This window comes from Aedes albopictus, chromosome 3, assembly GCF_035046485.1.
Source record: "Aedes albopictus strain Foshan chromosome 3, AalbF5, whole genome shotgun sequence".
Lineage (NCBI taxonomy): Eukaryota > Metazoa > Arthropoda > Insecta > Diptera > Culicidae > Aedes > Aedes albopictus.
The window spans coordinates 216,421,543-216,444,529 of NC_085138.1; the positions used below are offsets into that span (position 1 = coordinate 216,421,543).

A 22,987-nucleotide genomic window follows, 5' to 3' on the forward strand; every position below is an offset into this window, starting at 1 on the left:
GTGTGATTTTTGCTCAGCCTATGAGGACATTGATCATATAGTTTTCCATTGTAGTAGATATTCTGTACCTAGAATTAATTTTATTAGCAATATTAGGATAGATAATCATAGGGTTCCAGAATCTGTTCGTGATATTTTAGGTAGTAAAAATCTTCGTTTGATGAAAATACTTTGTAGTTTTTTAAATGAAATTTCGTATATAGTATGATACTCTTTTTTTTAAATTTCTCGTTTCAGAAATATCTCAGTGGTAGATGAAAATTGTGGTTCATTCAAGACTTTGGAGGATTTTCGGCCCATATTCAAGATTTGGCTCTGCTATGGACGAATGCCGTTTGAGCCTTTATTTTAAGTTATATTACCTTTGTAAATGTTTTTGAAAAGAATAAGAGGTTTTGTGCCTTTTTCAGAACGATTTCATTGAGAGTAAAAGAAATCACTCAAAGGGGCTTTTCCCTCTTTCTAAATTTTGGTTAAAAATAAAAACTAACTAACTAATTTGATGATGATGATGATGATGATGATGATGATGATGATGATGATTAAAGTTGTAAAATGAAAAGATAATGATGTTTTGGTGGTTCTCACCAGACTGAAACTTTATTCATAATTTCGACTTAAGCTAGCCTTAGTAAATAATGAGGAGTCTGAAGTCCTATGTAAATTACAACCAATCAGAGATCGATGCACCGATCTCGAGAGAGAGAGAGAGAATAGGCATAGAAAGAGACCACACATTTGGCTCTGCCACACCGCAGGCAGCTTGAGAACGAGCATTGCCTGGAAACAGTCATTAAGTAATATTCTGTAAAATGACACTTTCCAACTGAAAGTGCTCATGCATTGAAACGGCCATCGAATCGACGGGTTGTTGCTTATGCAATGCAACGGCCATCGACTCGACGGGTTGCTAACTGATAGGGTCTAGAATTCGACCCAGCATGGAACAACGTGCGAGTTCTGTTGAACTCAGGCATGGTTCGATGACATGTGTGAAGCACATGCCACACCACCACTCTTTGGGAAAAAATGATTGAAGATCATTTTTGTTTTGACTTCAGATACCTCTTACAACATGTTTTGATTTAATAATAGTTTTCGTTATAAATTTCATTTTCTTAAATGCTAGCTCATCCTTCCCCTTCAAGAAGAATGATTTTCAATAGTAGAATCATTCACAGAGTTTCATATAGCACAATTTGAGAAAAAGAAATTAAGATTATTTGAGAATTGATAAATGCAACTTAAATTTGATTTATAATTATTCGATTTTTATGGACTATTATTTCATCTTGATTAATTATATTTTTAATTTTTACATTTGGATGAATTATTTGTACAATTTCAAATGGACCAAAATAAACTGGGTCCAGTTTTCTTCTCTTTTCTTTCTTCAACCATACTCGATCTCCTATCCCTACTACTATTGGGCTCGATTTTGTATTTTGGCTTTCGATTCTTACTGATTTAGCTTTTTCTAACAAGGTTTTTGCTTTCTTTGATGCCTGTTGCATTTTATATTTTAGTTCGTATAAGTAAGACTCGTGGTTATAGACCGGATCTACTGCTGATACATTTGAAAATTGACTCGGAATGTTTGCAAGATTGCCGAAAACTAGTTCGAAAGGGGTATGTAAATGGTCTGAGTGCGGCGTAGTGTTATAGCAAAATGTGTAAAAATTTAACCATGAATCCCGATCATCTTGGTTTTCATTGATAAAACTTCTAAGGTATTCGTTTAGACAACGATGGTTTCTTTCAAGACTTCCTATTGTTTCGGGATGGTAGGCTGTTGAAAACTTATGTTGAATTGCTAACAGTTTGCAAACGTTTTCGAAAATTTCATTCTTATACTCGGTACCCAAATCTGATTTAATCGTTTTTGGGCAGCCGTATATGAGAATGCAGTTTTCTACCAAAGCTTTTGCTAACGTGTTTGCTTGTTTATCAGGTATTGGTGTTGCAATTACATATTTGGATAGGTCGCATTGAATTGTTAAAGCATACCTATTTCCGTTTTTAGACTTGGTTAAAGGTCCAATGGTATCAATTGATACGAGATCAAAGCTCTTGGTTGGTGTCGTGGTATTAACAAAAGTTTCGTTTGTTTTTGGTTTATGTTTGTTCTGGCTACACTTCACACATAGTTTGACAAAATCTGCTATAGTATGTTTCATGTTGTGCCAGTAATATTTTGACCTAATCCGGTTAAGTAATCTACTTGTACCAATGTGACCTCCCGTAGGCGTGTCATGGTTTTCAGAGAATATTTTTTGAATAATTTCCTCATCGGTTATAATCTGAGCTGGTTGGTATATGATGAGTGTTAAATTTTTCAGTATTTTATTGCATGCGTCTTTAAATAATTGACGAGGAATCACATTAACCGTAGTGTGGCCAGCAAAAAACACTCGTAGAAGGCCGGCAGGGTACCCGGGTACCCACGAAATGGAAATGATCATATCTCAGCGATTTTTCCACCGATTTTAAAAGTTTTTGCCTCATTCAACTCAGAAACTCATTATCTATCGAGATCGTATTTGGTTGGACCGGTCCTATCCCCATAGGTACCGGAAAATACGGATTTCCGGATCCATGTTTTTATACATGTAACCCGCGGTTACAATTTTGTGCTAAATTTATGTACACCACTGTGTTTTGTATCATTTTAATTTGTTTTTATATTATTTTTTTTGTTTGAATGTTAAAATTTTATTGTAGGGAAATAAAATCGTATATATTGTATCGGTGAGGCATTTGACCCCCAATCTCCCCACCACATGGCACACATCGAGCAGCAACAAGCAGCAGAACAATCGTTTGCGGTGTGTGGCTGTTTTGTTTTTGATAGAATAAAAGGGGAAAGTGTCGAAGCACGAATCGCGACGGATGCATCTTTTTACTCCGCGGAATACGTGCCGAAGTAATTAATTTAGCGCCGTTTTCGCGTTGTCCGTAGGCTAGATGGTTGTTCCTAGCCTTGTCGGGAGTGGAAAGTGAACAGTAATTCCCCCGAACATTTGTGCCGGCCCGTGGTTCGGGCACAGTGAAGTGCAGTGAAAGTGCTGTGCTAGGGTGAGGACCACCGCCATTGCGGTTCGCAAAGTGTCCAATATCCCACCGTCTTCGCTACACGGGCTCAGCCAATAGAGCTTTGTCTCGCCCGTGTAGCTAATTGCCAAGGAAGACGAAGCAAGAAAGCACAAAGGGGCGTGCTATTCTTGGGTTGGAAACTGCGGTTTCTGCCGGAACTGTCTACGGCGAGTAGACAGTTCGGTGTTTTTACACCACCGTCGCTAGGGGGGATCCGACAAAGGAGCCCGCTCTTCCCCCTAGCTAAACGTCAAGGACGACTGTTTTACAGTCTAATTCTGGAGCTCGATTTGAATAGGTCGTATGTGCTTTTGTCGATTAAAAATTCGATCAGTTGGATTCGCTTATTATAGCGAAAACCGTTGAAATTGAGCAAAGTTTATACATACAGCAGAATCCTCACAAAACAGGCTTTCTGTTCCATCATTAAAAGTTTGCAAAATATCTGCCATATTGCTAGAATCACTAAAATAAACTGATTGAATTTTATGTCGACAAAAGCACATACGACCTATTCAAATCGAGCTCCAGAATTAGCCTGTGCGCGCAGGCGTAGTCGACATATGAATGACACTAACGAGTGGAGCTTTTTTGTCGATCATTTAAAGCTTACAACAGTGTTCGACATTCGATGAGAAAATCTTATTGGAATCTTATTGGAATCGTAAACAACAGCTTTTCCCATTGAATTCTCATTGACTAAAATTCAATTTAACCGTTATTTTGTAGTTGAAAATATGATTTTTTTTGTCACGCGAAAATCATTTTTTTTCGTAAACCGTGGGATGGACGTACTTCGGACATATTGCGCTGGATAGAGGGCCAGATCTGCTGTCCAATGCATTACGTCCGCGTTATGTTTCACATATTTATTTGAAGAAAAAATTATTGTTTCAACCGTGACGACAATAGACTAACGTAAAGGTAAAGTAATACATCAAAGATTATCATTAGTTATATGAAAAAATAATTGAGGATCAAATTAGATTAGAATTAACAGAATTAATTAGAAACAATTACGGCAAGTATATCAATAGCTGGAAATTGAATCCTTTTTTTTGTCGTTAATTCAATGCAAAACTGCAAACTAGAACGGTGATTTTTTTAACGGTTGGAAGTTTAATTTACTTATTTATTTATTGTAATGTGCTCCATCTAACAAAATGTCATCAATTAATTAATTAATAAGGGGATTCATTTGATAGCGTAAACCACTTATTAAAGTATATTCTGATTAAAGGTCGCGATCGCCAAGGCGGTCTTTGATTATTTCATTCACAATTTCATGAAACATTTCAAATAACAGAAAATCATGAAAATAAAAAAGAAAATCGCGTTAAGTACTGTTCCTTTGAATTCCATTAAGAATTTGCATCCTTTGACAGATACGTATTTCGGCCTCAACTGTAAGGTCGTCTTCAGTGTCTTGCACTTGACTCGACTCATGGCTTACGCAGCAATTTAAACTGTTTAGTGAGTCCTCTTAATAATTAATTAGTTTTGTACTGTTCATTTTAATTCCGCCCTCTAATGTGCAATTATAGCAGTAAGCAGAATATCCTCTTCGAATGAGTGTATTGTGGATTTAGCACCAAATTGGTGTCGGAAGTAACTTCATTGACTTCCGCTGCCTTTCTATGCGTTAAACATAAAGTCGGAAGTAGTGCGCTGAATAGAGCATCAGATTTGCTATACAGCGCACTACTTCCGACGTTATGTTTAACGCATAGAAAGGCAGCGGAAGTCAATGAAGTTATTTCCGACACCAATTTGGTGCTAAATCCACAATATTCCGTGTTGTAAATACCTTTTAATGGATCATTAATGCCGTTTTTCTGATCCAGTTCCAACCTGGGTTGAAAGTGGATGAGATCACAGTTTCAACCCCAACTCGACTTCGGTTTCGCTTGTACTAAAGTTTGTTTGACGTTGTTTGTTTACACATTTTCCGCCAATCTAGTTCCAACCCAGGTTAAAAAAGAAAAACGGCATAAAATAGTTAAAACGGTCGCTATGAAATGAACACAGGTAGCCCAATCGTAGCCTTGTGTGTTTGACATGACTCGACTGCTGTCACAATGTACTGGAGGCCAGGATCGCTATCTAGCGGGACAAAATTAATGGACTACCCGCTTTGCGCGTAGCCACAGTTGACAAGCAGGAGTAAATCAATTTAATTTTGTATGACTGATACGCGTTTTTAGACTACTACTTATAATCTTCCTCGGTGTCTCCTCTAAGCAGAATATCCTCTTCGAATGAGTGTATTGTGGATTTAGCACCAAATTGGTGTCGGAAATAACTTCATTGACTTCCGCTGCCTTTCTATGCGTTAAACATAACGTCGGAAGTAGTGCGCTGTATAGCAAATTGTGGAATATGGGCTTGACTGAGTGTAACTAATTATTTGTCAGAATTCAATAAATGTTTACATTTATATATTCTGCACCTTTTCAATTGTTACGCTTTAAATAATGTGCTCAAGAACGTGCACTAGCTCTTACGTTCTCACTACTGTGTAGACATTTTGAGACAGAGGTGAGAAATACATTTTGAAACAAACGATAGGAAGAGAGAGAGTGAGCAAAACCCGAGAAAGCATTCTGGTGACTTGAGTTCACTTCCACTGGATGCTCGCACAAGGATGAGGGAGAGATTCTCTGGCATACAACTTGAGCAGAATTATAGGTACCTAACGTGGTTGAGAGCTTCAGTCGAGTCAGTTTTACGAGGATAATGAACGACGACGGTTGCATCATGGAGCGAAACTCCAACGATTCGGCCGAAGACAATTTGGCTGGAGCGTACGTCCTTTCGGCCGATCTGTGTCACGCTGCGGACGAATTCGAGGAGCAACAGCCGGAAGATGACGTTTGTGCTGTTCCGTCCGGTTCCGACAGTGGCGCAGCCGGTAGTTCCACCGGTTCGTCGAAAAAGTAAGTATGAGAAAAATGTGACTAAAGAAAGGTACGAAGTTAAAATACCTAAAACGACTCCGGTGGAAATAGACGGAGCTCGTAAAAAAAAGGACTCCGGTGGAAATAGACGGAAGTCTGTATGAGAAAATATAAAACGGCTCCGGTGGAGATAGACGGGGTTCGTATGAAAATGAAAGACTCCGGTGGAAATAGACGGAGTTCTTACAAAAAAAAACTCAGACTCTGGTGGAGATAGACGGAGCTCTGTTAAAACCGGTAAAGATAAATGAACCTAAAACAAAAAAATGAAAGTTCATACTTATGATTACGTAAAAAAAGAGAGGTTGAACATAACTTAATTTGTTTAAAAGTAACTAAAAGCTTAAAAAAAATAGAATGAAACTAAAAAAAAAAAAAAAAAGCAGCACGAAAAATAAACGAAAGCATTTTTTTGTCTTACAGGAAAGTCTCGAAGAAAAAGCTGCTGAAAGAATTGAAGGAAGCTGTTGAGAAGAATAATTTCCTGCGGGAGCAGGTATCACGACTCTCCGCCGAGCAAAGTTTGGCTGACGCGCTTCATCATGCTCGATCAAGCACAACGCCGGAAGCCATCTCCGATTCAAGAAGCGAATCGATGTTCATTTCCACGATGAGCAACTGGACATTGGGCACTTTGAACATTCCAGAATGTGCACCTGCGGCAGGGGAATCTGAGATCGATAAACGGGCGTATGAGTTCTGGAAAGAAACGCTTGTCGCTTCCCTGCAGCTGGTCAGTTCAGCAGACGAGAAAGCGAAATTCGGAATGTTCAAAATTAAAGCAGGTGCCAAATTGCGTGAAATCTTCAGTACAACGGTCTCAGCCCCAGCAATGCCAGACGAACACACAGCTCCTTTCTCAAACGCTTTGGCTCGGCTTGATGACTATTTCGGGTCGAGAAACTATATCCTATCGCAAAGAGGAAAACTGATGAATTTGTGTCAGCTGCCGTCAGAGCCCAGTATTGAATTTGTGCGTCGAGTTGCCTCTGCGGCCAAGTTGTGCAACTACGGCAACGACGAAGAAATGGAAGCCGTCGTAAGAGTAGTTACCACTGGTGCAAATGACAGTAGGATCCGCATCTTGGCACGTAGAAACTGGGTAAAACAGGGCAGCATGAAAGATCTGATTGATCAAGTACAGGAACATGAGCTGGAACAGGCAAACGAAGAAGAATTCCGAAGGGCCCACAATCGCGGAGGTCCGGCAACTGTCGCAATGGTTGCCAGGAATGCTCAAGAGGCTCAAACGCAAGGAGGTTTTCGTGCAGATTGGCGTGGTAATTGGCGTGGTAGGAGACTGACACGAGGTAGTCGCGGTTCAGGACGAGGAGGAAGAGGTGCCAACCAAGGAATGTTGCGGAGACAGCACGGCGGTGGCTGCTGGAGGTGCGGTAGTACTTATCATCAACCATTTACGTGCCCAAATGCCAGCAAAACATGTCACACGTGTGGACGAACGGGCCATATCGCTCGGATGTGTTTGTCGGATGGCCAAGGAATTCAGAACCGACCGTGGAAACGATCAGCTGATTCGAAGGATCGAAGCGTACCGAGGAAGATTGCGGCTATCGAAAACCCAAGAATGGATGAAGAGGTTGCTGACGAGGTACGGAAGACCGATGAAGATCCAGAGTGATACGTATTCTTAGATTTTGTTTTTGTTTAACTAAGCTGAACTGCATTGATTTTACTTTTTAGTTTTCTTTTAATACGTTGAAATTGATTTCCAAAACAAACAAAACAAAAACTAAAGTACTACGTCTGAAAAATACGAACATGTATTACTTTGAAACCATATGACTATTAAATTGCCAATAAAATAATAACACATGATAAAATAAATTGAAAAATCTATCTTTACCCAACATAGGAACTTGTTTATTTTTTTATTCAAATGGTCTGGTATGTATTACTGTGAACCCCCAATAATCCGTCAGTTTTAAGCATAAATCCCTCTTACAAAATGTTGTTTGACTGAGATTACAAAAAGGATTTAGTAGTAGAGTATATTAAACACAATTCAACCTAATTAAAGAATTGTTGTAACTTTCAGTATAAAATGACGTATTATAAATTGTTTTCAGATTAGAGGGGATTAACGGTATACTACTCGTATGACATACAAACGGTTGTTTCGCTTTTGCATTTTCATATCTTTTTCACTTCTTTAACGGTAGATTTCATTATACCGTAGTCAATCGATTACTAGTAGCACATTGTTTCATTTAGTTTTTTTTTCTTCTTTTTCTGCTTCACGTTCTTATTTCGATCTTGTTGGGAAAGCTGTCAGCTATTTGAAGGCAATTAATTCTTTAGTCATGTGGTTACAAGATAATACGCCCAGGTAATTATCTGGAATGGGAAAAATAATAAAAGAAAATTATATTAATTCCAGAAATCAATTTCCACGATAGAGAATGAGCCAAACAAGCTCATAGTAGACAACGTACACGCATACAACCCCCCAGTGATTTCAGAAGCAAACTGTCTCATTACGGCAAAGGTGGCTGGCATAGACGTTGAGTTCATGATCGATTCAGGCGCCCAGGTTAACACGGTAACGAAGTCATCGTTCAACCAAATGGTGGCTGACAAGTCAGCATCATCCAAAATACTGGGTATGAACTCCAGCACTGATCAACCATTGAAAGGCTATGGCTCTAACGATCCTATCGAAGTCGTTGCTGTGTTTTCAGCAGAGTTGTTCGTCTCTGAAGACCGACCCGTAATGGTAGAAAAGTTCTACGTCGTAGATGAACTGAGAGCACTGCTGGGTTTCAACACTGCTGTAAGATATAGTGTTCTCGACATCGGACTGAACGTACCTGTGCGAAACCATCGACTATCGTTCAACCAACGTGGTTCAAACATTGCTCAGATTGAATCTGCAACTCGGCCCACAGAGTTCCCTAAATTTAATGTTCCTCCAATCACGCTGAAGTACAACATGAATATGCCACCCTCTCGAAATGTCTATACCAACATCCCGGCAGCATTTAAGGAACTAACCAAGCAAAAGCTAAGCGATTTGTTAAATTCGGGTATAATAGAGGAAGTCACCCCCGACATGGATCGCTCATTTTGCTCCTCCTTACTTGTAGTGCCCAAGGGCAGGGATGATATACGTCTGGTGATAGACCTAAGGGGACCTAACCGATGTATTCATAGGACGCCCTTCAGAATGCCAACGTTCGAGTCAATTCTGATGGAGCTCCACGGCGCGGAATGGTTTTCAACCATTGACCTGAAGAGCGCGTTTTTTCATATAGAACTAAACGAAGATTCACGCCATCTAACGAACTTTTTTGCTGGTGAAGGAATATACAGGTACAAGAGGCTGCCATTTGGCCTTTGTAATGCGCCTGATATATTTCAGGAAGTATTACAGACAGTCGTTCTCGCTGGGTGTGAAGGAGTGGTAAACTACTTAGATGACATCATGGTCTTCGGCAAAAACAAGGCCGAGCACGACCGAAACCTAGCGAAAGTAATGGAATGTTTGAAAAATCACAACGTGCTGATTAACGAAGAAAAGTGTAGATTCGGGCAACAGTCTGTAGATTTCTTAGGCTTCCTCGTATCCTCCGATGGGTGGAAATTGGCAGATGAAAAGATTGCGGCACTCAAGAACTTCAGAAGCCCAGCAACAATAGCAGAAGTGAAAAGCTTCTTGGGACTGATTAATTTCATTGAGAAATTCATTCCTCACCGGGCTCAACGAACATGGAGATTGCGAGAACTGGCAAAGGGCGACAATTTCTATTGGGACCATGAATTGGAGCAGGAATTCGAAAATTTGAAGAACGATGCTTGGAAAACCGTTACCACACTTGGCTACTACAGCAGAACTGACGAAACCGAACTATTCGTCGACGCGTCCCCCTATGGCTTGGGTGCAGTTTTAGTTCAGTTCGACAAAGACCATCAACCGCGAGTGATAGCATGTGCATCGAAGACTCTAACTCCTGTGGAGCAAAAGTACCCCCACACGCAGAAGGAAGCGCTGGCGATGGTGTGGGGGGTTGAGAAATTCTCCATGTACCTCATGAGCATATCGTTCACTATAAGGACCGATGCCGAGGCCAACGAATTTATTTTTGGTGGCCTTCACCGAATTGGCAAGCGAGCTGTAACCAGAGCTGAATCCTGGGCATTGAAGCTGCAACCGTACAGTTTTACCGTAAGTAGAATTCCAGGAAACATGAACATTGCGGATGCTCTCTCGAGACTGGTGGTGCAGAACCCTTCGGAAAAGTCGTTCGACGATGAGATAGATGGTAAACACTTGCTGTATTTCCTGGACACGGGTGCGATGTGTAGTGTCAGAGCTAGAAGCCTGCACTCGGTAAGATAGGCAAACCCACTGGATGGGTTGATAGAGAGAATGAGTGGTGTGAGAGTAGACGGTATAGTTAAGCTGTAATTGTTGAAGAAATATATGAGTAGTTATGTGACCACCAACGGACTCGGTCGTCTTGTGTTTCTCTGTGCAATCTCCGATATTCTTTCATATTACGTGAACATTACAGTTGTCGACGAGGAGAATATGTGTCATTTTGTACTGTGCTTTTCACAACCGCCGGTTGTTACTGCCTTTGGTGTGATTTTTTCGGTACAAAATAGATTTTACAAGCGTGCTAGTAATTTTTCATGTTATTTTTTTTTTCACGGCCGCCGGCAGAATGCAAGCTTTTGGCGTGATTTGTTTTTTTTTGTGAATTGTACTCAAGCAAATTTAAGAAGAGCAAGTTTTATTTTACCGTTGGTGGAATGCGAGTGCAAGATGGTTTCATTGCGATTAGTGTATTTTTTTGTGTGTTCCAGTCTTCAGTGAAATTTTCGTTTGGATTTAGCAAAATTTTTTTTTTTTGAACGTTTTTGTCTTGTGCTATTATTTCGTCATCTAAGATTTGCAACAAAGGAGGTCTTGTTTCTACCCGCGAAGAGTGTATTTGACGTCGATTTCACTCGTTCAGTACAAAATGGCATTTTTTTGGGAATTCACTATGGCCAACATGAAGTCAAACTGTGCCATACGCCTTTTTGTTTTACTGTTTTGTGTGATCGCGTCGTGGCAAAGAATGTGACCAACGCTTGCAAAATACATACGCTTTGATCGTGCATTAAAGTGCTTTGCGTTTGTATTTTGTTTTTGTTGGCGCTTACTACCGTCCTACAACTCTGGTTTAATGATGACGATTGTGATATGACGTAGCTTTACAGGATGATAGATACTGTTCCATTTTATTTGTTCAAAGAATTTTGAAGACTGGCTGTTTATGTTATTTGTGTACGCTGAAAATTGCTTTTGTTTGCGCTAGTTGCGTTTTTAAGACATTTTAGAGCAATGACTGTGAGAAGTTTCAGGTACGTATTTTTTTATGTTATCCATTATGTCGCTTTGGTGGTTTACGTTTATATTTTTGGCAATGTGGCTGTATCTATTGTGTTTTGGAAATTGCCTTTGATTTCTGGTATGGAGTCTACTATAAGTAGATGGCTGTTACCGATTGATGAAATTGGTTTTATTGCTTTTGTTTTTGTCTGCAATGCCTTTGATCCCATACCAAATTTTGGCGTAGGACTACGTCACTTTTTTTGCCTTCCGTAAACGACCCTTTTCGAATGGATTTTGTTTTGTTAAATCAACGTGGTAGTTGTTTGGCGGTCCAAAGCAACATGATTGTGGTGGTTGTTTTTATTGATTGACCAGCATCAATCAATGAGAAAGTATGCCGAATGTGACGATTTTGGACTCAGCTATGGTACGCAGTGTTAAAATGGATTGGATGCCACGGGGAGTTGCGGTGACCGATGATTGACAGGAAGAATAGGTGGCAAGCTGCTTAATTCGATTGGAGGACTACTACTAGGCTTGGATATATAATGCCTCAACGATATACTGTTCAATCACTACTTTTATAAGAGAAGCAGCAACTATGCAGTGGTTCGTGATTGTCAGAAAATGTTGAAATGAATCACCATCTTCATTCAGAAAAAAATGAATGAAAATCAAATTTCAGTAATTGTAGATAATCTCTCAGTGGAAGATATTTTCAGAATATCTCTAGGTAGAACAACCATTGAAAATATAGGTTTTCTTTAAGACTATCTGTTTCTTCATGTTCAGAGTAACCGTAATCTAAAGGGGAAAGGAACTGTAGTGTCAGAGCTAGAAGCCTGCACTCGGTAAGATAGGCAAACCCACTGGATGGGTTGATAGAGAGAATGAGTGGTGTGAGAGTAGACGGTATAGTTAAGCTGTAATTGTTGAAGAAATATATGAGTAGTTATGTGACCACCAACGGACTCGGTCGTCTTGTGTTTCTCTGTGCAATCTCCGATATTCTTTCATATTACGTGAACATTACACGATGGAGCTAACATGGGACGAAATTGCATCATCTTCAGAACAGGATGAAGAACTCTGCAGCGTCAAGATGGCTGTTGAATCCGGCCAATGGGGAAGTGAACTTCGACGGTACGAGTCACAATCCAGAAATCTTCGTTCTCTCGGATGCACGATATTCAAGAACGACCAAGTGATTCTTCCCCAAGTATTGAGGAATAAAGCGATACGCTCAGCCCATCAAGGCCATATGGGCGTATCATCAACTAAAAGAATCATGCGTGAATACTTCTGGTGGCCGGGCATGAGTAGCGACGTTGAAGCATACGTAAAGGCCTGTGAAACGTGTCTCTTGCTTTCCAGAAAAAATCCACCGATTCCTCTTACGAATAGAGAACTTCCTAGAGGGCCATGGGAAATTATCCAAATTGATTTTTATACGGATAAAGAATTTGGATACGGCGAATTTCTCGTGGTGGTGGATGTGTACTCCAGATACTTGCATGTTATGGAAATGAGAGCGATCAATGCCGAATCAACGATCGATGCTTTGAATAAAATCTTCGTGGTGTGGGGATATCCGTTGACCATACAAAGCGATAACGGGCCACCTTTTCAAAGCGATCTATTCGTAAAGACGTGGCAGAACAGAGGCATTGCGATTCAAAAGTCAATTCCAATGAGCCCCCAATCTAATGGGGCAATTGAAAGACAAAATCAGGGCATAAAAAAAGCTCTGGCTGCCTCCAAATTGGACAACTGCAACTGGCGAATTGCACTTGAGAGATATGTGCATAATCATAACAAAGTGCGTCCTCTATCGCGGCTAGGAGTCACGCCATTTGAATTGCTTGTCGGGTGGAAGTATCGGGGAACGTTTCCTTGCCTATGGGAAGCCAACTCTGACAACAATCTAGATCGCGAGGAAATAAGAGAGAAAGATGCCTTTTCGAAGCAAGAGAGCAAGAGATATACTGATTCAAGACGAGGAGCTAAGGAATCGAACCTGACCGTAGGGGACACAGTAGTTCTTGTGCAACAGAAGCGGCTTAAATCTGATCCAACTTTCGGCACAGAAAAATACACGATTTTGGCCAGAGATGGCGCCAAACTTGTTGTTCGAAGCGATCGAGGAGTAGTGTACTCGCGCAATGTTGAGGATGCCAAGAGGGCTACTCGGGACACACCCGACGAGACCACGCCGGGTCCAACAGACAAACCGATGTTAGATCTTCCAGATCCCGACGAACCGCTAACAGGTCACACAAGTAACGATACTTTTAAAGAGCGGCGCAGTAGGTTATAACACGCGGAACGGGGAACTACCGAGGACCAGCGAGAGACAAAGAAAAACACTTGTGATTGTTACGAGTTCTAACAGCGAATGAGCTTTATTGAAAAACAATAACATAAAGGTGCGCCGATGCGCATGACGTTTATAATCAATGTATTATATCAAGAGGTACAACGAAGGGTGATTGGTTGTGTGTGTGTTTGAGTATGCACTCTTATTACCCCCCGTCAACCCAATAACCCGAGCATGTTTCGCAGCTTCTCAAATTGGATTCGTGGTAACCCCTTGGTCATGACGTCTGCTACTTGATCCTCTGATGGCACGTACAACAGGCGAACAGTTCCAGCATTTATCTCGTTCTTCACGAAGTGAAAACGCACATCTACGTGTTTCATCCGCCTCGTTGGTTTATCACTCTCCGCTACACGAATGCACGCCTGGTTATCTTCGTGTATTATCGTTGGATCAGCAACACGTTGTCCGAGATCACGCAGCAAGCCTCGTAGCCAGATCGCTTCAGTGACCGCCATGGTTAGCGAAGCGTATTCAGCTTCTGCTGACGATAACGCCACAGACACCTGCTTTCTTGTACACCACGACACAGTAGCCCCTCGGACCTTGAAAACATATCCTGATAGAGACTTGCGGTCGACGATATCTCCCGCCCAATCGGCGTCGGCGAATCCTTCCAGGAGCGTTGCGTCCTGGTCCCGGCGGTAAACCAGCTTCATGTCGAGAGTACCTTGGATATATCGTAGAACACGTTTGAGGTGGGAGTAGTGTTCATCGGTAGCGCAGCTCTGGAATCCGCTGAAGTAGTTCACGGCCATGCACAAATCGGGTCTCGAAGTGATAGTAACGTACATTAAGCACCCAACAAGTTCTCTGTACGGGTGTTGAGTGAACTTCTTCGTATCAGTACATTTTTCCAGCCTTAGACCAGCAGCCAACGGTGTTTGAACGGGCTTGCAATCGTTCATTCCAAATCGGTTCAAGAGGTTCTTAAGGTATAGCTTTTGGCCGATTTTCAACTCACCGTCCTTCTTGTTTCGTTCAATTGTCAATCCCAAAAACGTGCTGACTTCCTTAAGATCCGTCATTTCAAATTCTTTGCCCAATTTCTCTTTGACTTTGACAAGGACATCGAGTGAATGACATGCAATAAGCATATCATCAACGTAAATAATAAGGATGACGGTCTCATTCTGGATTTTGGCGACGTACAAGCACGTATCGGCATCACTGCGCTTGAATCCCAAACCGACGACGAAATCGTGGAATCTAGCATTCCACGCCCTTGAGGCCTGTTTGAGGCCGTACAACGATTTGTGCAACTTGGCCACACGTGAACCAGCCCCAAATTCGTCCGGCAAGCGCATATAGATGTCTTCTTGAATGGTCCCGTTAAGGAAAGCCGTCTTCACATCTAGTTGGTGAAGATGCATTCCGTTGTAGTTCACGATAGCCAGGAGAGCCCGCAGGGTAGTAAGTTTAGCAACGGGGGAGTAGGTATCCTCATAGTCGAGCCCTTTCCGTTGTGAGAACCCCCTCGCTACCAAACGGGCTTTATACCGGTCGATCTCACCGGACTCGTTCCTCTTTATTTTAAAAACCCATTTACTGTCTATCGAGTTCCTACCTTTTGGCATCGGTGTAAGCGTCCAGGTTCCGTTCCTTACCAATGCCTCCATTTCCTCAGCAATGGCTGCCTGCCACTGCGGCCAGTCGCTGCGCTGCTTCAAGCCCTCCACCGTGGTCGGCAGATTCTCGACAAAATCCTCAGCACACATCGCCAAGCCGCACGTCATTTCGTAACAGTCGAACCACGCCGGCTCTCGACGTGCACGACCACTGCGCCTGACTGTAGCCAGCTGCTCCTCAGCGTCTTCGTCAGCCGAGTCTGAATCTTCACCATTGCGAGTTTCACCGTTTGCTTCTTCTTCCGGAACCACTGATTGTTCTTTCAGTCCATCAATCACTAGGTCTACCGTCTTCGGAACATCCACTATCACTTCGGATTGTTTTCCGAATAACAAGTTTTCATCAAATACAACGTCTCGTCCACTAACAATCTTCCGTTTCTCACAGTCCCAAAGACGGTAGCCATTCACCGTATAGCCGACATGAAACAGCTTTTTACACTTGGCGTCCAGTTTCGATCTCAGTTCCTTTGGAATGTGAAGGTACGCGGCACTACCAAACACTCTCAGTTTCTTCACGTCCGGCTTTCTGCCGTACCACAACTCAAAAGGAGTTTTCTTCTCTTCCACCGCCGATGTTGGGCACCGATTCGTGAGGTACGCGGCTGTGCACACCGCTTCTCCCCACATATCCTTCTCGAATCCGCTCTCCGCCAGCAAAGCACGAGCCCGCTCCATCAATGTGCGGTTCATCCGCTCCGATACGCCATTTTGCTGGGGCGTGTATGGCACCGTAAACTCCATGGTAATACCTTTCTTCCGGCAGAACTCGCGCATCGCATCGTTCGCGTATTCGCCGCCGTTATCCGTTCGAAGCCGAGCAATTCGAGTACCGAACCGAGCCGTAACCAAGGCCTCGTAATCGCGGAACCGTTCGAACACTTGGTCTTTCGTCTCCAGCAGAAATATTACCGTGAAGTGCGAATAATCGTCTATAAACGAAACCACGAACCTTTTACCGTCCCACGTCACTGGCTTAATTGGACCGCAAACGTCACTGTGAATCAGTTCCAGTGGCCGCGATGATCGCCTCTCGTCACTCAGCGTAAATGGCAACTGAACGATCTTCCCCGATAAGCACGGCTCACAAACCACCACTTCATCGTTTATCTTCTTCAATTCTAGACCGTTCACCATTTCGTGCTTTGCTAGTTCATGAAGACTATCGCAACCCACATGTCCGTATCTCTGATGCCACAATAACGCACTACGTGAAACTTTTCCGGACACTAAAGCACTGCCCTTCTCACTACGCTTGCAATAAATGTCCAGTTCATACAACTTTCCTTTAAGCCAGCCGACCGCGGAAACGACACCATTCTTCACGATTTCTGCTTTTTCACCGTCAAAACAAACTTTCCATCCGGCCTTCGCGACGCGTTTCACAGAAAAGAGGTTACAGCTCAATCCCGGCAAGTAAAGCACATTTTTCGCCACGCACTCTTTCGTCACGCCGCCGACGACCGCATACAACGAAACGTCACCGCAGTATTCAGCTCGAAGCTTTTGTCCGTTGGCCACCACAATCTCCACTGGCGTTTCCAGCCGCCGCAACGTCGAAAAACAATCCGCATCCTTTAGCATGTGGTCGGTGGCACCCGAATCGATAAACCACCCCACTTTCACTAGTTCCCCACTCTCCGCCGACAGGAACGCGATCTCCGGCTGCTCGTCACCAACACCAACATGAGCTTTTTGTTTGCTCGCTTCGTTCTTCGGCTTCGCACTGCTCGAATCACCCGATTTCACTTTTCGGCAGTCGGCCTTCTTGTGGCCGAGCTTCCCACACAAAAAGCACTTGATCTTCTTCGCATACTTGCTCGATGCCATGGCAACGCCGTCGTGGCCGCCACTCATTTCACCACTACACTCGAGATTTCGCTTTTTCATATCCACGTCCAAAAGCCTACGTTTGACAAAGTCCATCGTGACTCCGCCCGGAAGAGTTTCGATTGCCGTTACAACCGGGTCGAACGACGGCGGCAGTGTCAATAAAAGATGACACACCGCATCCGACTCCTCGACATTTGCCCCACTTCCCTTTAGCTCACGGATCAACTTATCAAAATTCACTAGATGCTCCGCCATCGTCTTGCCCGCCCCCTCCACATAGCGCAACGTGAGGAGCTGCTTCCTGACGTACAGCTGCCCGGCGACACCTTTTCGCTCGAAAACGTTTTTCAACGTTTCCCAAATCTGCTTTGGCGTTTGACACTCTTTAATTAGCTCGAGCTGGCTATCTCCGATCGCTTGCACAATGATCGATTTACACTTTTTGTCTTTCACTTTTCGCTCCAAGATCTTCTTCTTCTTTTCCGCGCGCGCTTCCGCCGTTTCACCGGCCACATCGCGATACTCGTCGATATCGTCCACTTCCCGTTCAAGACAGTCCAACAAATCGTGCATATCCAGCACGGTCTCGAGGCGAAACTTCCAGTTATGGAAGCCCTCTCCGTCGAATGCCACGATTTTATTTTTGTCTTCCATTTCTGGACACTGGGCACATAACCTAAAGAGCGGCGCAGTAGGTTATAACACGCGGAACGGGGAACTACCGAGGACCAGCGAGAGACAAAGAAAAACACTTGTGGTTGTTACGAGTTCTAACAGCGAATGAGCTTTATTGAAAAACAATAACATAAAGGTGCGCCGATGCGCATGACGTTTATAATCAATGTATTATATCAAGAGGTACAACGAAGGGTGATTGGTTGTGTGTGTGTTTGAGTATGCACTCTTATTAACTTTTACGCTATACATCTTAACCAAAGATATTCTTACAGGTGAATTGGATGATTCGATTGACGGAAACGTACAGCAGGCGAAGGATCAGCAGCCACGAGCGCGGCGAAACATCAAAAGGCCCACGAAGTTCAAAGACATGGTTTTATATCATATATATGAATAGCAGCAAACACCTCGTTTAAACTGTTCCGAACATAACTAAATTGTCATCTATGCATACCGATAAAATTACCTAAATACACAATACGTTACGTACAACTTACGGGATGTTGATTGTTCAATATGTGATAGGCACATCACGGTTGGGAAGTGGCTTGTAATGTAGTAGGAGCGAATTTTGCAGCGACATCCAGAAATTCCATGAAAGATTCACACTAATTTCAGATACCAGATGTGCCGTCCAAAGGGTTCCCTCTCCCCTGCTGGCTGGACCCAATCTCCCTTCTTGTTGGTCTGCTCTAGCTCGAGTCCTGCTGCTTCACCTCTCCGATGTTCTCAAAAGTAATGTCCTGGCCGAGGTCCTAGAACCGTGTTCGTCTGGAAAACACATCATGCTTCGCTAGAAATATCATTCGTTCCCTCCACGTAGCAAATCATCCGGCAATACAGCTTCTAATGGGCGAGGAGATTGTTCTGAAGCTAGCAAAATATTGAACGGGACACTTTAAACAATGAATTGCACTTGAAATTGCATCATTCTGCAGTTTTCCCCGTAGAGATTTTTCTGTTTGTTTTGGCAACGGTGCTGACGTTTTGACTTTGACTTTGACAAAAGACTTTGACAATCTGATCAACAATGTGAGTGTTGCTTCATTCATCGTTTGGCCCATGACGTTCAAAATCATCGTGATGTTTACACGGAAAATAAATTATTTGTCGTGATGCATACAAATAAAATAACGGAAAATAAGTTTTTTCAACCCATTTTTTGACAAAAACGGCATTTACCCAAAATTGGCTTTTTGGGCCAAAGAACCCCCGGTGGGTTGATGCAGCTCGCTTTGTTTTTAACAACATCGGTGGGGGAGAATGGGAAGACAACCTTATTTTGGGTAGAAAGTTTAATCGATATACTTACTTTTGAGTAAAACAAACCCAAAAAATAGGTAGTTTTTTTTCTCCAGAATGTGAGTCTGCATGGTCTTCAAATTAATCTATAGACCATATGGTGTGTTGAATATGATACACCGCGCGGCTTTTGTAATGTACCTTTCATCATGGATTTGCCGCGTGTACTAAATAACACTACATAATGAGCCATTTTACGAGACGTTTCGGATCAGCTGATCGCTCATTTCATGAATGAAAATTTGACAGGAGGTTGCGCCCAAGCCCGTGAGTGTTAATATCAATATCAACACTGTTGTCGTTTCGTAAAATAGACTATTTAATCTGTTGAATCATCCCTCATGTCAAGCGTTTGGCTCTAAGCGAGGCTAAGCAAGGTTCTACACTCAGCCAAATAAACTTCAGATTTCCATAAGACCTAAGTTATGAAACGGCTTAAAATAATCATAATGAATTTCTTTATGTTATATTCTTTAAAAGCCTTAAAATAATCGAATGAATTTCATAAGGTCACTCTATGACGCAAAATCGTCCCAGAGCTTGGCTTTTATATATGTTTAGCAACATGGTAGTCTCGTTGATAGCCGCGGGGATTAAACACGAACTTAGTGATCCCGACGTCCATGGATCGAATCCAGTCTGCATCATTTTAAGATTTTTTTGTTTTTTTTTCATAAGTGTGTTTTATGAAATTTGTCATAGCACGATCAATTTTCATAAGGTATTTTTTTATGCATTTCGTTAGTTTTTTTTGCTGAGTGTAGGCAAGAAAAGTGTCATTTCTAAAAAAAAAAAAAAACTTGACATAAATGGTATTACAAAATCACTTCTTATACTTTTTTGTAGAGTAGAGGAGAGAGTGATTGTGGAATATGGGCTTGACTGAGTGTAACTAATTATTTGTCAGAATTCAATAAATGTTTACATTTATATATTCTGCACCTTTTCAATTGTTACGCTTTAAATAATGTGCTCAAGAACGTGCACTAGCTCTTACGTTCTCACTACTGTGTAGACATTTTGAAACAGAGGTGAGAAATACATTTTGAAACAAACGATAGGAAGAGAGAGAGTGAGCAAAACCCGAGAAAGCATTCTGGTGACTTGAGTTCACTTCCACTGGATGCTCGCACAAGGATGAGGGAGAGATTCTCTGGCATACAACTTGAGCAGAATTATAGGTACCTAACGTGGTTGAGAGCTTCAGTCGAGTCAGTTTTACGAGGATAATGAACGACGACGGTTGCATCATGGAGCGAAACTCCAACGATTCGGCCGAAGACAATTTGGCTGGAGCGTACGTCCTTTCGGCCGATCAGCGTCACGCTGCGGACGAATTCGAGGAGCAACAGCCGGAAGATGACGTTTGTGCTGTTCCGTCCGGTTCCGACACAAATCTGATGCTCTATTCAGCGCACTACTTCCGACTTTATGTTTAACGCACAGGAAAGGCAGCGGAAGTCAATGAAGTTACTTCCGACACCAATTTGGTGCTAAATCCACAATACACTCATTCGAAGAGGATATAGTCTATTTTATGAGGCTAGTTAAACGACAGAACTCCGCGCTCTGATGTTTACGTTTTCAATCATCATCCGGTTGATGATGGTTAACCCTTTATAAGGCAGTGGCAACTATATTGCCACCTACTGTTTGTATTTTTTTTTCTGTTTTATAACGATTTATTTCGAACTTTTTTTTTTTGGTTTACGCAAAATTGGGACTACTAACAACGCCTGGTATTTTTTTGGTACTAAACAAAGCTTTAACAACAATTTAGGAGCCATTTGTAGTCTCAAAAATGACTATTTTTGACCGCGTGAAGAAAATTAGCTCAAACTTATTGTAAAATTATAGATTTGGTAAATATTTTAATAAATAATCAAATTCTGGGTTGACATCCCGCATAGAAAAATACGATCAATGCAATCGTTCATATTATAAGATATTTGTTCGTGGAATGATTACAACAAAAGTTATAATAGTTTAATGATTGGATGATTAAAGTTGAAAATTTGGCATTATTCAGTATGTTTCAAGTATCATACAACTTTTCATGATGATTCATCCAATGGTATATCAATAATTTTTAATAATATGGTTTTTGTTCGCTCGGCAAATAACAATAGTTTTGGCGAGTTTTTTTTTTATATTTTATCACTGCCACACTTTCAAATTGGGTTAAATCACAAACTAATGGTCCATTTGTGTTTCTGTGTCGTTATAATCGTCGGAAATCAGCACTTTTGAGTTCTAGCTTTCCGATCACTGTAGTAAGAAACAACTACTTTTGGTGACCGCCGTGCACCAGCCGTTGACTAATAACAAGTTCATTCGCAAATCCTCATGAAAACTCACCTTCATTGGCTGCCACAGCATGCGAGGAGATCAAAAAAAGATCGGTCGTCGATTAGGAATTATCCTGCCGCAGCTTCTATTATTTTAATTTCACCTATTCACTTCTCCAGATGAAGAACTTTCACGCATTTGAGCCACCCGCGAGCACTGATCCGATATAGAGTAGTAAGTAAACACCGCGCGAGAAGCAGTAGAAGCAACCTCGGAAATCACACGGTTCGATTCCCAATTCAAGAAAATAAACACAAAAAAACCGCAAAAGTAAATAATGATTCACGTAATCGTAGGCAAATTTGACAGTGCCCGACAAATGTCCGCAGGGGTGTGCTTTTTTCTCAGTCGGTAAAGCAGATTTTGTGAAATATTTCCGTTTTGTTTTTATTATTCGCTGTATCATAATGTTGATGATAAAGTGATCATAATATGTATGATTCCACAAAATTTTTGTTCGAGATAAATGGCATTTTTGAATGGTAACGATACTTAACAACCCATTCGGTCTATCATCGAAACACCGAAAATGATAACTGCTATCATGAATAAGATATGTCGTATCATCTATGTATCATCCAGTTTACGACAACACGTATGATCAGAAAATGATACACTGTTGAATTGGTGTATGATACCCTTTTATTCGGGATGAGCTGAACTACACAGTTTATATTATGGGTTAAGCCCCAATCCACTCTAAAATCTCTTTTTAGGCTTTTTGTCGAAGTCAAAAGAAGAAAAGTACCCTAAACGGGCAGTGGCAAGAATATTGCCACCAGCGCTGGTGGCCTAAACGGGCAGTGGCAACTATATTGCCACCTCACAAGCTCGTTTTTGGAGTTAACGGGCAGTGGCAACTATATTGCCACCAGCGTTTTTGGCCTAAACGGGCAGTGGCAACTATATTGCCACCTAGATTTTTGAGAGTTTCTTTCAAACAAAAATTGTTTTGTGCGTGTAATCATGTATATAATCATTTGCATAATAGTATGCGTTGACAACTCTTCTAGTTTTCTCGGCCTTATAAAGGGTTAATGACTGCGCGCAAGTCAAGCGTAGTTTTTGAAACTGGCTAAAACCATAATTAGAAAATTTTTATTTAATTTATTTTCGCAAGTTAACGAGTGAATTGCAACGAAAAAAACACCTGATTAATTATTGAGTTTTGTATTGGTTCTTCGACAGCTTTTGAGCCTATTTTGGCTCAAATATCTCATATCTCCAATTTGTCGAACAAGTACCTTTTAAAAAATTACACGATATTCCAGCAAAACAATCGTGCGTGGAATTCTGTCAGTTGACGCCGCTGCTGCGATCAGCTGTTCTGAAACGTCTCGTAAAATGGCTTATTCTGCTTAGAGGAGACACTGAGGAAGATTATAAGTAGTAGTCTAAATACGCGTATCAGTCAAAAGATAAACATTAG

At 41.7% G+C, this 22,987-nt stretch overlaps 1 protein-coding gene across 1 annotated transcript; it reads left to right on the forward strand.

Moving 5' to 3' along the window:
* Positions 1–12,916: 12,916 nt before the first annotated feature.
* Positions 12,917–13,708, forward strand: LOC134290607 (uncharacterized protein K02A2.6-like). Its single transcript, XM_062857774.1, has one exon. The coding sequence runs from the start codon at positions 12,917–12,919 to the stop codon at positions 13,706–13,708; it is 792 nt and encodes a 263-aa protein (XP_062713758.1).
* Positions 13,709–22,987: the final 9,279 nt, after the last annotated feature.

What these genes read in the sequence shown, in the direction of transcription:
- LOC134290607 (XM_062857774.1), top strand. Translation starts at nt 12,917, where the DNA reads ATGAGAGCGATCAATGCCGAATCAACGATCGATGCTTTGAATAAAATC.